This window comes from Athene cunicularia (assembly GCF_003259725.1).
Source record: "Athene cunicularia isolate RWA chromosome 27 unlocalized genomic scaffold, athCun1 chr27_part1, whole genome shotgun sequence".
Classification (NCBI taxonomy): Eukaryota; Metazoa; Chordata; class Aves; order Strigiformes; family Strigidae; genus Athene; species Athene cunicularia.
In genome coordinates, this window is record NW_020799138.1 from 881,034 (window position 1) to 897,312 (window position 16,279).

The window sequence follows — 16,279 nt, forward strand, 5'->3', positions numbered from 1 at the left end:
ACATTTTAGAAATAACGTTCTCATGAATCTCAAAGACTGGAAGGCTAAGGGATTACGTTTCTTCTGTTTACTTCTCTCTTTCGGTAGCATGCCAGGACGACGAGTATCATGGGGCACTTGTTTCCGTCGCTGCTCGCTCCCTGCGAACTCAGGGAAGTTTAACGCCATCCCTGCGACGAACACAGCTACGGTTCCTTGAACAGGATTCTTGCTTCTGTAGAAAACAAGACTCGTTCAGACGAGGCATGTTCTCTGTCAGCCCAGAAGGAGCTGAGAGCAACGAAACAGTGAAAATGTTAATTCTGAAAGAGGAATTTTTCTCAGGGAAATAAGGAAAACAGAGGGGTGGGAACAGTTCCATCACACATATTGTTCACCCTTTGGGCTCCTTTCGAGCTCTGTTATCCGTCTATCAATTACTAACTTAATCACTCTGTATTAAAACTCCCTCCTGAGATTACCTGCAGGAGGCTGTCGTGTGACCGCCATGGCCGCAGCGCTGGCTGCAGCAGGGCTGGGCACTCCCAGCCCTTTTGTTTCCACGTAGGTAAACTGTAAGTAGATTTATGGACGCTCCCCTCAGCCGGGCAACGCCTCTGCCGAATCCCACCTTTTGCTTCAAGAGGCAACGGCCGGGGGGGGGAGGGAATTGGCTCCCTTGCGTGAAGGTATTTGGGGAAGCAACAGCCCACTGCATCACAACTGACCAATAAGAGGAATCGCCGTGTTGGCAGAAGGCTCAAGGCTGATAAATTCCACGGGTCTCAGATAACACGTTCTGGAGACAACTCCCATTGTCACAGGCATAAAAGAGGTGGGGTGGGGGAACGGAGCACACGCTGCTGCCTCGGGATCACAAACGGCGTGAGCTGCAGGCCCTTGGTATTTCTCACCATGGCCACTTACAGCTTCAGGCAAATGACTTCTTCCGTGGCAGGGCGGCCCGGCAGCTCCTCGGTCCGTGCCGGCGGAGGTTGCTTTCGGGCTCCCAGCATCCACGGGGGCTCGGGTGGCAGGGGGGTGTCGGTCTCTTCTGCTAGATTTGTCTCATCTGGCCCAGGAAGCGGCCTGGGCGGTGGCTATGGGAGCAGCTTTAGCAGGACCTTTGGTGGTGGTTTTGGTGGTGGTTCGGGTAGCGGCGACGGCCTCCTCTCGGGAAATGAAAAGGCGACCATGCAGGGCCTGAACGAACGCCTCGCTTCTTACCTGGAGAAAGTGCGTGCGCTGGAAGAGGCCAACTCTGATCTTGAAACTAAGATCCGAGACTGGTACCAAAAGCAAGGACCAGGCCCAGCTCGGGACTACAGTCCTTACTACAAGATTATTGAAGACCTTCGGGACAAGGTAGGTGGTTAATATTCATTAAAAAATCACCTTGGGTTGGCGCTTAAAAAAGAAGCGTAAAAACCCAAAGAGAAAAACTTCACTGGGAGAACACCCAGAAGGCATTGCAGGTTACGGGAGGGAGAGAAAGATGAAATAAATATGCAGTGACTGGGCGGGGTGGAAAATCATCAGCATGGAACTGTCGACTTCTTAAAATGTTAGCTAAGAGAATGTACAAAACAGGCAGAGATGCCTTAGTGCTTAATTCTCCGATAATATTTGCTTTTAACAATATATATATATATAAAAGAATATATTTAAGAATATATGTTATATATATATACACTATATATTATATATATATATTTAAGAATTTATATATATAAATATATATAAAATATTTAACTATATATATATATGTGTATATACACATACACACAGATCCATACACACACATGCTGGTCATATACACATGTATGACCACATATATACTGATAGAGCCAAACGATGAGAGCAGCCTGCCCATCTCTGTGATCTGTTGCCTGCCATATAGCTTGAAAACTTCAGAGGCACACACACACACACACACACACACACACACACACACGCTGCTTCAATAGTAAAACCGAAAATTGGTTAAGCACAGTTTTGTAAATGTGAAGACGGCGGCTCAGGATTTCATCACCCTGCATTTACTTCTCTTCGTATTTCACATCCTTAAGTTTGGAATTGAAATGAGAGTTCTGAAAGGTTTGGCTTATGGGAGAAGGCAGACGTGAAGTAATCCATGCCGTGTATGAACGCAGGATTTGCCCCAACAGCCCGTGGGTTCCTGATAACAGATCGCTCTGCGATGATACACGCCCCAGAAGGTGTACAGAGTCGCTGATTACACTCTGCAAATAAATGAAAGAAAACTTGAGGTTTAGTTTTCACAGTTCAGCTTGAAGTTCGTGACCGCTCCCACGCAGTTCACTTTCTCCTTGCTTCAACCCATTCACATTCTCTACTGATTTGACAAACTGTAAAGGCAGAATTCTGGATTTTCTTTTTAGTGTTCTTTTCCCTCCTGCCTTTTACTCCCCTTAGTTAGAGGAGAGAAAATGTTGTTCCAGCTGGTTTCGTGGATGACCTTTTGAGTTTTAAGAGTGGCAGGCAAAAGAGACATGCTTTCTAGGTAAAAATTAACAGGGATTACTTCTAAATAAACAAAATTTCCTGTAGAGGCTTTCAGGATGCATTAGAAGAATCAATAACCACTACCCTGGATATTCTAGCAAACAAAAATGCGTTCAAAGACGACACAAAAGTGATTTAAACCCACAGTGCTTACAAAACACAAACACGCCGTTTATTTTAAAATCACACAGACCTTGTAATCACTTCCCGCTGTTAAGAAAATCTGAAATGAGAACAAATTCTGCCAGGAAGGGGCTGCAGAGACTTTGCTTCCTTTGCATCTCTCCAGGAAACGGGTTTCTTGCTTCGGTCCTAAACCATCACCTACCCCCTGACTCACCAAAGGCCCGTCCCTCTAATACCCAGGGGTACCCCGTACCCAGCCCGTAATTTTGTCTCACTGTGGGCTGAGACACTTCATGTGCCGGCCCAGAGCAAGAGGACCTGTCCGTAACCGACAATCATGTGATAAACCGACAAGCACTGTGATAAACCTGTGCTACGTGTTTGCTATAGATCATTGGCACTTCCCTACTGAGACCAAAATACACTTTTATTTGGTGTAGCTGCAGATGAAATAGAATCTTAACTCTTTCATCTTCAGACCAGGAAAGAAGTTCATATGGTTGTTTCAGCCTCAGCAACGAACTCTGATTGTTCTGCAGATCCTTGATGCCACCATTGACAACTCGAAGATTGTCTTGCAGATTGACAATGCCAGGCTGGCTGCCGACGACTTCAAAACCAAGTGAGTAATTTCTGAAAGGAAAAAGGGCTCTTGAGCAGGCAAAGGGCAGTGGCTGCGAAAAAAAGAAAGGAATGCCTATAAAACCTCTGTGTGAACACCGGTCTGATCCTGTCGTTGCAGTTCAGCCCTTTGAGTATTTGCTGAAAGCACCATCTGCACCATGGAAAATTTTATGTTGTGTAAAACATGTGGAGAAAGGTTTAATGCTCGACAACACTGGGTACATCATAAATCCTACAAAACCGGATGCATTTATAGCAAATAATGTGTGTCATGGTGGGCTGGCTTAATCAGCTAACCTGAACCATTTTGGTTTGCTTCTTTAAGGTTTGAAACCGAACAAGCTCTTCGCATGAGCGTGGAGGCCGACATCAACGGCCTGCGCAGGGTCCTGGATGAGCTGACCCTGGCTAGAACAGACCTGGAGCTGCAGATTGAAAACTTAAAGGAGGAGCTGGCCTACCTCAAGAAGAACCATGAGGAGGTAAAAATAAAAACAACAAACAAACACAAAAAAAAAACCCCAAACCAAGAAACACATTAGAAAGGGAGATTAGAGAGACAGCGTGTGGAAATGTGGGGTCCCCCAGGATTGCCCTGGGCTCTCCAACAGTGAAGATTTCTGTGTAGACTGGAAAACTAAATATAGCCCTGGGAGTATTTAAGGGGAGTCAGCCAGACCTTAGTCTTTGAAGAAAGAATGGAGAGTTCATGATGTTTTCAGTTTCTGACTGTACCTTCTTTTGTCTCCCTCTGCTGTGTCCACACAGGAAATAAGCGCCCTGGGAGGGCAAGTGGCCGGCCAAGTCAGTGTTGAGCTGGACTCTGCTCCAGGCATTGACCTGTCCAAGATCCTGGCTGATATGAGAGACCAATACGAGCACATGGCTGACAAGAACAGGAAGGATGCCGAGGCCTGGTTCCAAACCAAGGTAGAGAAAATTCCATACTACACAACTACTAACCAAAAAAAAATCCACCAGACAAACAAAACCGTTACTGAAACACAGGGAGAACCGCTGCGAAAGCCGTATGACTTCTGCTCAGAGGCCCCGTATTTCTCGTGTCACGCTTTCCCTGTTTCAGACCGAAGAGCTGAACCACGAGGTAGCCGTCAATACCGAGCAGCTGCAGAGCAGCAAGTCCGAAGTCACCGACCTGAGACGCACCCTCCAAGGGCTGGAAATAGAACTTCAGTCCCAGCTCAGCATGGTACGTTCAGATTTGCACTGCGTGAAACACCCCCCCCTACCAAAATGGGCAGGAATCCCTCCCCCCACGAGGAGCCTTGCATTTAGCAGCAACCTCTCTGTGGTTTCCCTCCAACCGCCCTGCCCTCAGAAAGCCGCGCTGGAAAGCACCTTGGCAGACACGGAAGGGCGTTACGGCGCCCAGCTGGCGCAGATCCAGGGCCTGATCGGCAGCATCGAGGACCAGCTGGCTGAGCTCCGCGCCGATCTGGAGCGCCAGAACAGCGAATACAAGATCCTCATGGATATCAAGACTCGACTGGAGCAAGAGATCGCTACTTACCGACAACTCCTGGAAGGCCAGGAGTCCCAGTAAGTAACTCACTGCAGAAAACCTTTTGGCTTCGCCTCTCAAAGTCTGACCATGCCGTGGTGCACCACAGTAAACACAACTTCAGATACTCCCCAGGGTTCGAAAATTTTTAATTTTTCTGGACCACGGTAGAGCTGGAAATGTTACAATTCCCGTTTACATCGAGTGAGTACCTCAGAGAGCTTCTAAGCAAAAAGGTGAACTGACAAGCAGTGCAAGAGATCCCATGCGACTACCAGCTAAAGCCGTTACTAATCATCAGCTGCTTGACATTCAGGAAACACGGTGCAGTCAGTGTTGGTTTACAGAGTAGAAAGATTAACACCAAAGTCCCATAAACTTCCTGTCACCACCGGTTCAGTAGCTCCTGCCCCACAGGATCAGTGTAGAAGCAGATGCTCTGCAGAGAAGCGGGAGCACAGCTCTCGTTTCACACAGAGTCCCAAGGAGGAAAGTGCCTCACAGGGAGGAGTTGGAAGGTTTTGATTTCCCCTGTTCCATCTTTTCCATAATTGTCTCTTCCCCTTCCAGTTGTTTAAAAACATGTTTCCTACAATTCCCTCTCCTGAGCTGCAAGGGGGAGCAAGTTGATGACCATCTCTTCTCCCTCTGTATACAAAATGTACCCGATTGATAGAGAATTTGCTTCCCTACATCCTCATCTCATGAGCACTGGATGTTCTACTTCACCTTTCAACTGTTCTCTCTTTGTTCTACAGGATATTTGGCCCCCTCTCTGGAACTGCCGGTAAGAATTCTTTCTCTTTCAGGAAACCTTTTAGAAGCCAAGGAAGTTTTATTTTCTAACAGAAAATATGCAAACATTGTGGTAGTTGTGTCTGTCCTAGAGACTGGGCTGCTGCACTCATTCATGTCACAGAAAAAAAATCTACTAAGTCGCAAATGATGACTGGGTAGAATTTAACAAATTTCAGCCATTAAATGATGTTAGGCATCAGACAAAAATCTCAGACTGTGCTACGGTAAAGGCTAAGTAAAACACAAAGTGCCTAATCATTCCCCCAGATGAAAGGATACAAGAAATTTAAGCTTGGCCAGCTCAGGGGAATTGTATGAACACGCAAGTAAAACTTGCCTTGAGCTTTTAAAGGTCAGCTGTATTGTAAAAGTGATGTATGATTCAAATCAGTGCTAGGAAGGAGAACACTTTGGAGACAAGGGGATGAGAGACGAGACATAAAGTAAAGCTCAGCGCCCACTGCGGAGTGGTCTCGTGTGTGTTATGCTGCAGTAATCGCTGTTCTTCTCTCCGTATCACTGTAGACAAGAGAGACAAGATGGCAGATGGAAAATAATGCTGAGCGTCCTGCAAATGTCATCTTCAAGACGAGAAAAAGCAGACAGCACACAGGAATCGGAGGGGAATCCCTCTAGACTGCTGGAAACTGCTCTCTTAAAGCACAGAAAACTCTTGGCCACACAAAGTTTAGGTAGATTCATCCATTTTGTAGTGATTAGTTGGCGAGCTGGGTTAGCTCTTCGATTATTTCTAGTTCTCTTACGCACTGAATTGCTGTATCTACTCTAATAAAGATGATCTTCTTCTTGCAATCTGACTTGGAGTTATCGTGATATTGTTCCTGAAGTTGGGTTTTAATGCTCCCAGGGGCTGTGGGTGGCGTGAGCTCCCTCTCCCATTTCTTCCAGCTCCTCCGGCCGGCAGGAGCTCTGACTGTGGAGGCAGCAGCACCCCCAATCCCTCCGCGGGGGGGGAACTCAGGAGTGAGTTCTGTTTCTAACTGCAATGGCTGTGGAGCAGTAGCAGTGAGATGTTAAACGATGCTGGTAAGACGAGCTGGGAGACGGGTTTTTAGGGTAAAATACAAAGCTGATAAAATCACTTGAAGATAACTCCTGCAGAAACAAATAGGAGTGAGGAACAGCCGTGAGGTATCTTCGCTCACTCTCCCAGTTCCTACAGAGGTAACGAACCTTTAGCACCGACTTTAGCCACCTTCCTTCTCATGCCATGGAAAGGATGTTATCCCAGCTGAAACTCGAAGCGTAATCGCTTCCAGTCGGGGCCCCCAGAAGTCAATAATTTCATTTCCAACCATCCCAAGAATCGAATTCATTCATAAAGTCTGCTGAAGAAATTGGGAGCTTCGGAGACTTGAATCTTGGAAAGGCTAGAATTCTTGGGTTTATAGCCTAATGTTTAGTTTATAATTTTATTGATTTTGTTCCATATTTGTAGGGTAATGAAGGATTTCTGGTGAAACATTTAATATAAAATCACTCAGACTATCATTTTAGAGTTTTGTTCAGAAAAAAAAAAAGAAGTGTTCGTAATATCTGAGTGATGGTTTTATCAGCAAAGACTACGATGATAAACAAGCTGCTTCTTGAATGGAACTCTCTGTCCTCCCAAAAGGAGAGGCGAAAGTGTGTCAACGCCGTTAATCCCCTCGCAGAAGGAATGAAAGAGTTTTGCCCAGCACAGGCATGTCAGGGGATGTCTTCCAGGAGGGCTCTGTCAGACATGACAAATCGAGGAGCTTACGCACCGCAAGCACCACTCAGTAGTGCGCAAAGGGTGAAACTGGGTGTCAAGGCGTTGGATAAGAAATCTCAGAGTGAAGGTAGCGAGAACAGAATACAGCTTTTTACTTCAGCAGGTAATAGGCTTCAGTTTCCTTGTACAGACTACAAGGAGAAAAATTTGTAAACTTAAGTTCACGTTCCAGCTGCAGAGAAGAGTTAAATGAAGAATGATGAGAGCAACACGGATCTCCACCAGGAGAGAGACAGCCCTGATTGGAGATGTTCCTTTAAAGTCCCAAGAGGTTATGAATCTGGAAGCATTCCAAACCTCATGAATTTATAGAGAAACGTAACTGATTTTTTTTTTTAAATGACAGCTATAACATAGCTAAAATGAAGAAATAATCATTGCAAAGAATACAACTGTATATAGAATTATACCTAGACCTGGAACTGAGTTAGAGCCAGATGATTTTTCACATACTTGTTGAAATTCAGTTATGAAATATTAATCAAAACACTTGATTCCTAAACTTTTTATTCATGTAAATACCCAAATGTATGTGATTTTTCACTGAGGCAGGCTTTGCCTTACATAGCCTGTTATAAAATGCCATAAAGCATGTAGGTTTTGGTATAGAAGTCTTCAACCCAGAGACAGCGATAAACCAACGAATCGAGATAAATAAACGCGATGAGTGAGCGGATGCTGAATTCGCACAAGCATTTGCCAGCAGGCTGCTCTCGGTGGAGAGGTAGAGACTTATTTACCATTCCACTTTCACCACAGTCAGTGTGCTTAAGCCCTCAAAAGTGAAATTGTTTTCCCTTTAGAAAAATACGTGTGAAGCGCCGCAGCTGAAGTGAGCTGCAAATAAAGGATCCGTGACTGAGCACCTCCAAACTTCACGCGGCTTCCCTGAGGCACCTTTCCTTGGTTTGAAAATGCTATTGACAGTTTCTAGTAACGCATTAGGAACTGTTCAGAAGTAGCTGTTTACCGTGAAGGGACACACAGCGAAGACGACGAAGCAGGGATTAGCCTCAGGCCTGCAAGTGCTGCACTCCGCATTTACACGTGCGCGACCGCGGGGGACAAACCCTAAGGATGCGAGTTTGATGGTTTACAGAAAACTGAAAAGGCCACAGCATCCCTGCCGCTATGGGTTTTTTTCTGAATTATGTTCTAGACGTAATCTCTATTGGCTGCTTGGTTTATTTCTGTTTTTCCCAAAGGCAAATATTCTACAGGGAATAAACAGCTCTGTATCTGTCATCTGGGTGTTATAAGGGTTCGTCCGATAACAATCTTGAGGGCACTTGACAGAGCAGCAAAGCGTATTTCACCAGCAAGCTTCCAAAGAAGTTGTAAAGACTGAGTGAAAGAATGAAAAATGCCCAAAGTTTCCTGTTAAAGTTTGTGGTGTTTTCTAGAACTGATTTTTCTAGACTTTTTTTTTTTTTTTTTTTTAATGGAATTTGATCTTGCTTATTGTGGGATCCCTCAGAGTTAAACCCTAGAGGCGTGCAGCCCTCCGGATATTTACATTACAGGGGTCTTAAAAGAAACCTTTTTATCTTTAGGAGAGTTTGTCCCAACTTGTAGCTGAGATACTAACTCTCGGAGCTACACAGATTTGGCAAGCTACGGAACCATTAACATGCCCCACAGCAAAACTGAACTGCTGTGGCAAGGGGCCAGGTTCAGATGGAAACATGTTTCCACAACTGTGAAACACCCCTCTCCTCCACCCAAGCTGAAGAGTGAGTGGACATTTTCAGAGCGAGGCCGTTGAGCGCGTGTCACAGCCACACGGTCGGTTCTTTCCCCCCGAGTACGCATCTGCCCCTCGTAGCAAGGCTGCGCGTTCCCGAGGCCGCGCTGAAATTGCAAACCGGCTGCAAATTTCAGCAAACCCCTCGGGTTATTCCAGCAGCCTCGGTTGATCTGACATCACCCACCCTGAATTCTAAGCTCGTTTTCTGTTGACATGTGCTGTCAAAAACCCCGAAACCCAACGCTCCCCATTCTGCTGTTACCAAACACGGCCCTTCGCATCTTTATTTCCAAGTTTTCTTTTAGAGCAGGTTTGGTGGTTCTGAGCTACAGACCAGAGGAAGTTCCTCCCACCTTCACTTCGTCCCTGCCTTTGTCCCCCCTCTCAACGCCCCGTTTCCTCCAACCCTTACGTGCCCCAGTACCCATTTACTGTCTTCCCATACCCCTACTTCTTCAGCTGCCACTTGTGGCTTTCACCCGAAGCGTGTCACCTTGTTGCGCAAAGAGAATGGGGCTCGCTCTTCAAACTCCACACTATTGCCACACTCCACATACACATTGTCCCCAGGGACACACCCCGGCAGGGTAAATAAGCAGTTAATACTGCCTTTAAAATCTCCCAAACCCGTTTTCCCATAATTACACAGCATGAGCAGAGCTGCGTTACTGAACTGCTGCCTTTTGAGGTTCCCTAGCGATTTATTAGATCCGAAATATGTTGCTGTTTCAGACTCCCACTTTAAACGAAGGATCAAGAAGACTCTTCCAAGTGCTTCTCGAATCTTATTTTCAATAATTCATTTCGTACTGCATCTTGGCATTAAGCACATTTCTTGCTATCTGAACAGTTTCATCTTAAACCAAATTTGTTTACGTTCTTCAAAAGCGACGGGAAGTTACTCCTCTCACATTTCTCCTGTTAACTGATTTATTTCAATCTCGTATTGCCCTTCCTCACTCTTTCACAAGCATTAGTAAATTAAGTGTGCCCACGGTTCCTTGCACGTTGATGCAAACTAATTGCTCCTCGTGCAATGCTATCATTATATGCCTTTGGTACTAAAAATTCGGTCTCTAAAGTCTGAACACTAGTTCAAGCAAAGAACAGAAATAAGAGCATATCAACTTCAATTCCAAATTTTTAATGGGAAAAACTATGGCTAGAAAAGAAGAAATAATGGGGAGATGAACCGATGATTGCACATTTTTCAATGAAAGGAGAATTTGACTTCATTTTTACAAAAAGTTGAATTTCTTAAAATAGCCGCGGTGATTGCTGTAAATGGGTAAGTGGGTGTGGTTGAACTCGCTTTGTTTTTCCATTCTTAAATGTCAGAGAAGTAAATCCAAGTTTCAGAACTATAGCCTGAAGAAAAAACACTCATCTGAATCATCCCTTTTGTTTAATTAAAAAAAAAAAAAGAAACCCCAAGCCCTAGCCCCTGAGATGTACAGCCAGCTCTGTTGGTGAGGAATGTCATCATAATTGGCCTCACCTCTAGGGAGGAGGAATTTTGGAGGGAGGGCTGCCAGTTGGGTTTGTCTCCTGACACCCTGTCTTGAGGATATAAAAGAAGCACCAGGGCAGCGAAGGCACATACTTTCCTCTTCTTACCAAGCTGAATAACTGACCTTAGCGCCTTCCTGTGCTGCAGCTATGGCTACTTCCTTCATGCAGAGCTCTTCCTCTACCTACGGTGGTGGCTTTGGGGGGGGTGGAAGCAGCAGCTCTCGCCTTTCCTCGGTCCGAGTGGGAGGCACCTGCCGAGCTCCGAGCATCCACGGAGGATCCGGTGGCAGGGGTGTCTCCATCTCTTCCGCGAGGTACGTCTCCTCTGCGGGAGGGGGATATGGTGGTGGCCTCTGTTCTGGGCTTGGTAGTGGCTACGGAGGTGGCTACAGCGGCTTCGGCGGTGGCGCAGCCTACGGCTTCGGCGCAGGGGCTGGCTTTGGCGGAGGGGCCGGCTTCGGTGGAGGGTTTGAAGTCGGTGGGGGCTTTGGTGGTGGTGATGGCCTTCTCTCTGGAAATGAAAAGATAACTATGCAAAATCTGAACGACCGTCTGGCTTCGTACCTGGACAAGGTACGAGCCCTGGAAGAGGCAAACTCAGATTTGGAAGTTAAAATCCGAGACTGGTATCAGAGGCAAGCTCCCACCAGCCCAGCCCGGGACTACAGCAATTATTACAAGATAATTGAAGATCTCCGAGACAAGGTATGCCATTCATAGGTAAAGGAGCTATAAAAATGCATTAGAGTTGTAGAACTGCATATTTCACTTCTTTAAAATAAGGTAAAATAATTACAGAATAAATATTGAGTTCCTCAGCTCCAAATTCCAGCAGAAAAGCGTAGCTTCTTCTCAATTTAAAAACCAAACACGTTATCCTGAAAATGTGACGTTTGTTGAAATTAAAAAGTGAGCAAAACGTGGCAAAATGTGTTCAGAATCATCAATATATTTACTCAATAAGCAAATAGTAAAGAATGTGTCAGGTGGGCCTGAAAGGGCTGAAGGAAGACTCCTCCTAGCTTGTGCAAACATATTGTTTAATTACGTTTCTAATTTGTGGTACTCGAAGGTTATCTCAGCTCTCTGACTTGCGTATGCACTGTGGAAAAGCGCTCGGCATTTTTGGTTTTTCTCTATAGAAGCTGTGAGAATCACAGCGTGGCCGAAGAACAATAAATCGAAATAGCTATTGCAATCCATAAAGCATGTTCAACCCGTGACATTTGTTTCTACCTTCTTTGATGGTTTGCAGCCTCAGGAACCACCTACCGTGTACTCAGGACCCTGCTATTTCACCGTTACTCACAGGAACCTTTTTCCGTGTTTCTCAATTCCCAGATCCTTGCCGCTACCATTGACAATTCCAGAGTCATTCTGGAGATTGACAACGCCAGGCTGGCTGCAGATGACTTCAGACTGAAGTAAGTTTGCCTGGAGCACATTCATCTTCTCTCTCCTTCTCTCTCTCTCTCAGAACAATCTTCTGAAGTTTAGTTTTACATTTTATCTAGAAAATAATGTTTTGTCACTGAAGAACACGTTTTGAAATTATGGATAGGTATTTTTTCCTTGATAACTTCTGACAAAAAACAAAAACCCTGGCAAACAGAATCAATGTGATGAGGGATCAGTTCAGAATATAAGTGTGATAGAATGCAGCATCCAGATCACTGAGCTGTTTACATTTAAAAAAAAAAAAGTTCTTGCCTTATTTTTTTTTAGTGATACCCTGAACTATTTTTACTGGCCTAAATCACAGGGGAAAAGAAGATAGGAATAGGATTGGGATTTTTCACTTAAAAGGAATAGAGAGGCATGAAGGAATCACGGTTTGGTTGCAGCAGTTCTCTCTCAAAGAAGTTGAAATTTAGAAAAGAAAGACAAAGAGTAATCTGGGGCTTACCCAGCTCCTGGACTCAGCGGTACATCGGACACTGCTGAAGAGATGATACAGGTACTTGTGCAACTGATTTATCTCGCAGTGGCGTACCTGCAGGTTTGTATTTTTTCATGGCCTGGGCAGAACTGGGCAATCTGTGCTTCCCGTCACCCCAAATTTGAGAGGATACTGAATGGACTGTCCTCCGTGGCAACTTTTCCACTGGTACTGATAATCGTTATCAGGTTCTGCAGAGCGAAATGTCATGAATAAGATGGGATGGCAATGCGTGTACTTTCCTACGTCATAGCTGGATGTCGGAAAAACCATCTTTACTCCCTTTACACCCCTTTTCAATAAATATGTTTTCATTTATAGACAACTGTTCCTCTACATTCAATATAAAATTTCACAGGTTTATAGCTCTGCTGGATATAAACTCGTACATATTCCAGAGCTTGTTTCTTTTTCAAACGGCAGATACGAGAACGAGTTGTTCCTGCGCCAGAGCGTGGAGTCCGACATCAACGGCCTGCGCAGGGTCCTGGATGAGCTGACCCTGTCCAGAGCTGACCTGGAGATGCAGATCGAAACGCTGAAGGAGGAGCTGGCTTATCTCAAGAAGAACCACGAGGAGGTGAGATTCCGTAACAGTGCGGAGAGGAAATTACTTCCCTTTGGAATTTGTGCCTCTCGGGTGGGGAGGAGGAAATCCAAACAAAAAACTGGAATGACAGCATTACAGCTTAAGAAGCAAACTCTAATAGTAAAAGGATCCAAAGTGTGTCCTGAGAAGCGTTTCTCTGATTCCAATCTGTTCAGAGCTATCGCTTAGAGTTTGGCATCGATAAGCACCTGATAGATCGCTGAGTTAAACTGAGGCAAAGCAACATACGTTACATGTGAACACGTGTGTGTTGTGTGTGAGTACACGGAGCAGAAAAGCACGTGCAGAGAGAAAATCTGATAAACATTTTTATGTGTGTTCCACCTGTGATACTTGATAATAACAGTCCTGCGTACCACATGGGTTTGCTGATGGCAGGAGGTATACGGGAGGAGAGAGACTAAGTTTTTTTGTGTGTCCTGTGCCTTCTGCCCATGCAGGAAATGAAGGAGTATTCCAATCAGCTCAGCGGAACCGTCAACGTGGAGATGGATGCGGCTCCTGGCATTGACCTGACCCGAATTCTCTCTGAGATGAGGGAACAGTACGAAGCTCTGGCTGAGAAGAACCGTAAAGATGCCGAGGCTTGGTTCTTCACTCAGGTATAGTTACGCCTCGTTACTTACTGCCCCAGCAGATGGGGTGGGATGGGCCCTCCTCTTCCCCAAAAATTTGAATTATTTTCCCTTTCAGACCGATGAGCTGAACCGCGAGGTAGCCACCCATACGCAGCAGATACAGACCAGCAAATCGGAGATCACAGAACTGAGACGCACGGTCCAGGGCCTGGAGATCGAGCTCCAGTCGCAGCTGAGCATGGTACGGAGCCGCGCCATGCACACCCCGAGGCACCGCTAGAACACTCTCCCCCTCCTCCCCCTCTGTCTTGTCTCTCCCCCGCTGGGGGACAAAACCTGCAGGCTAACTGATCCCCACGTCACTGCGTTTTAGAAAGCTGGACTGGAAGCCAACCTGCGAGATACAGAAGGACGATACTGCGCGCAGCTGGCACAGATTCAGGCCCTCATCACCGGCGTCGAGGAGCAGCTGAGCGAGCTGCGGTGCGACATGGAGCGTCAGAACCAGGAGTACAGAATGCTCATGGACATCAAAAGTCGCCTGGAGCAGGAAATCGCCACGTACCGCCAGCTGCTGGAGGGCCAGGACTCTCAGTACGTTACTTTATGCAAATCCCATGATGATTAGATAAAGTTAATAGCGTGACACGTCGTAAAGCAGTAATTTGTGGTTGCTAAGCCGACTCCGCATCACTAAATCACCCTCCCTGCATATGCAGCCTTTTGAGTAGCGGCAAAACAGCTGCCGGGCAAAATCCCAGGCTCAATCAGGCTCAATCTCCAGATCAATTGTGCTGATGATTTGAAAATATAAACGCAACCATTTTGACTGCAATGAATTACAGAAGGCATCAGACACCATATGTATGCCTTACGTAACCCTCTTGTTGCACCAGCATCATAGCCTTCAGCCTGAAGCAACCAGTAAAATCCTGCTCTCAGGACTGCTTTAGCTTTTTGTGCACAGAGGTGAAAATATTCCTCATCCCACACCAGTACTCTCTACTAGACAAAAATCTGGTACAGACCACAGCTTCCTGTAGTAAAATCTACATTTTAGTGCGTATTTCTCACACCTGATCTATAGACGGAATGACTTCTGATTTCTGAGGAGGAATCAGCTCCTTACAGTGTTTCCAGCTGATAAAATTTTGAGGAGAGAAGTATATAGAGACTTACCAGGACCAAGAAGTGGTCTGGCTGCTCTTCATTTTTCTATCGAGCAGCCTCCACAGCAGAGAGCACTTCAACCCTAACACCAGTGCCAGCACACCTCAGCAACAGCCCCCTGAAAGCAGCAGTGTGACATCATGGGCAGGGGCAGTGATGATCATTAACCAAATATTTCTTCTTTTCTACAGGATGTCAGGAGTGAACCCCAAGGACGGTAAGAAAAATTTTGATTTAAAGTGGGGCTGAAACGGATGCACAAAATAGGATCTATTCTATCTTTTTGGCTTAGGATTTCTACTTACTAACACAGATTACGTTCTCTCCGCAATGACCACGTTCTTTATTATTTAGAGGAAAAAATATTTTATCTTATGTGCACTTTTGAAACCAGTAGCTGGTAAATATGATTGCATGAGCCCCTCATGGGATTCTGAAACATCAAAATCTCCCAAATATTCCTAAATTCCTCTGCTGATTCACACAACGTACAAGATACATCCAAATCTGACTTGTGATGTGCACTCTAAGATTTACTGGATGAGGACCAGTAGGGAGAGAAGATGTAAAGGCAGTGCCCCCTTGGATACGCGAAAAGATCTTGTGAGGAAGGAAACAAAAAAAAACCAAAAAACCCAATCCCACAGCTCTTCAGTGTGTTAGCATTTTTTTTTCCCGAGCTGATTTTTTTCTTTTTCTCCTCCAGCAGCATTTCTGAGCAGTGGAAGACCTCTTCGCGTGAGCATGGAAGATGATGGGAAACCTGCTTCTGCTCGTGACAGGAGATTCCAGTAAAGAAATACTGAGTCCCCTCTTGCACGCGACACCGTATAAAACCAGTGCAGCCCACACGCTGGCTCACGCTACGAGAAATAACCTTTTGCTTTTGCCATATCACAAGAATGTAACCCAAGATTGTGCAACCACTTGATGTCTTTCCTTAGATTTGCTCTCCCTTTCTGCATGGACGCTTGGCTCTGTGGGTCAGTAGCTATACGGCTCCCCTACAAAAAAGACCTACAATAAAGTTTCTGTTCTGCTTGTGCAAATACATCCAGTCTAATGTTGGGGTTTTTTTTTTGAAGTCGGTATGGCATTGCCACACACATGACCATACCCCCTCCCTGCCACAGTGCTTCCTGGAACCCAAAACGAGAGATGCCCAGTGAATAACAACAGTTACGTTAATAACTTTAATAATAATAATAATAATAATAATAATAATAATAATAATAATAATAATAATAATAATAATAATAACAAAGATTATGATGATCAGACAGATATAGAGTGCCAATAGATTCTCCCAGGAATCTGAAGCTAGTATCGGTAAAAAAGAGAAGATAACGCAACAAAACTTTAAGCTCTCTG

General features: G+C 45.3%; 2 protein-coding genes across 3 annotated transcripts; both read left to right on the forward strand.

Moving 5' to 3' along the window:
• The first annotated feature begins 753 nt into the window (after positions 1-753).
• Positions 754-6,204, forward strand: LOC113489062 (keratin, type I cytoskeletal 19). The gene is made up of 8 exons (XM_026864572.1): positions 754-1,344; positions 3,171-3,253; positions 3,581-3,737; positions 4,024-4,185; positions 4,340-4,465; positions 4,595-4,815; positions 5,536-5,564; positions 6,101-6,204. The coding sequence occupies exons 1-8, from the start codon at positions 895-897 to the stop codon at positions 6,130-6,132; spliced, it is 1,260 nt and encodes a 419-aa protein (XP_026720373.1). The 5' UTR covers positions 754-894; the 3' UTR covers positions 6,133-6,204.
• Positions 6,205-10,659: 4,455 nt separating this feature from the next.
• Positions 10,660-15,889, forward strand: LOC113489057 (keratin, type I cytoskeletal 15-like). 2 transcript variants are annotated; one of them, XM_026864565.1, is made up of 8 exons: positions 10,660-11,316; positions 11,953-12,035; positions 12,974-13,130; positions 13,601-13,762; positions 13,854-13,979; positions 14,112-14,332; positions 15,100-15,125; positions 15,615-15,889. In XM_026864565.1, the coding sequence occupies exons 1-8, from the start codon at positions 10,759-10,761 to the stop codon at positions 15,701-15,703; spliced, it is 1,422 nt and encodes a 473-aa protein (XP_026720366.1). In that variant the 5' UTR covers positions 10,660-10,758; the 3' UTR covers positions 15,704-15,889. The 2 variants fall into 2 exon arrangements, with proteins under 2 accessions (XP_026720366.1, XP_026720367.1); XM_026864566.1 differs by having other exon boundaries at positions 10,662-11,316; positions 15,618-15,889.
• The last annotated feature ends 390 nt before the right edge of the window (positions 15,890-16,279 follow it).

Bases quoted from the DNA above. Each gene is read 5' to 3' on its own strand.
- LOC113489062 (XM_026864572.1), top strand. From the start codon at position 895: ATGGCCACTTACAGCTTCAGGCAAATGACTTCTTCCGTGGCAGGGCGG. The intron at 1,345-3,170 runs GTAGGTGGTTAA...ATTGTTCTGCAG, and splicing joins TTGAAGACCTTCGGGACAAG to ATCCTTGATGCCACCATTGA. The intron at 3,738-4,023 runs GTAAAAATAAAA...GTGTCCACACAG, and splicing joins TCAAGAAGAACCATGAGGAG to GAAATAAGCGCCCTGGGAGG.
- LOC113489057 (XM_026864565.1), top strand. From the start codon at position 10,759: ATGGCTACTTCCTTCATGCAGAGCTCTTCCTCTACCTACGGTGGTGGC. The intron at 11,317-11,952 runs GTATGCCATTCA...CTCAATTCCCAG, and splicing joins TTGAAGATCTCCGAGACAAG to ATCCTTGCCGCTACCATTGA. The intron at 13,131-13,600 runs GTGAGATTCCGT...CTGCCCATGCAG, and splicing joins TCAAGAAGAACCACGAGGAG to GAAATGAAGGAGTATTCCAA.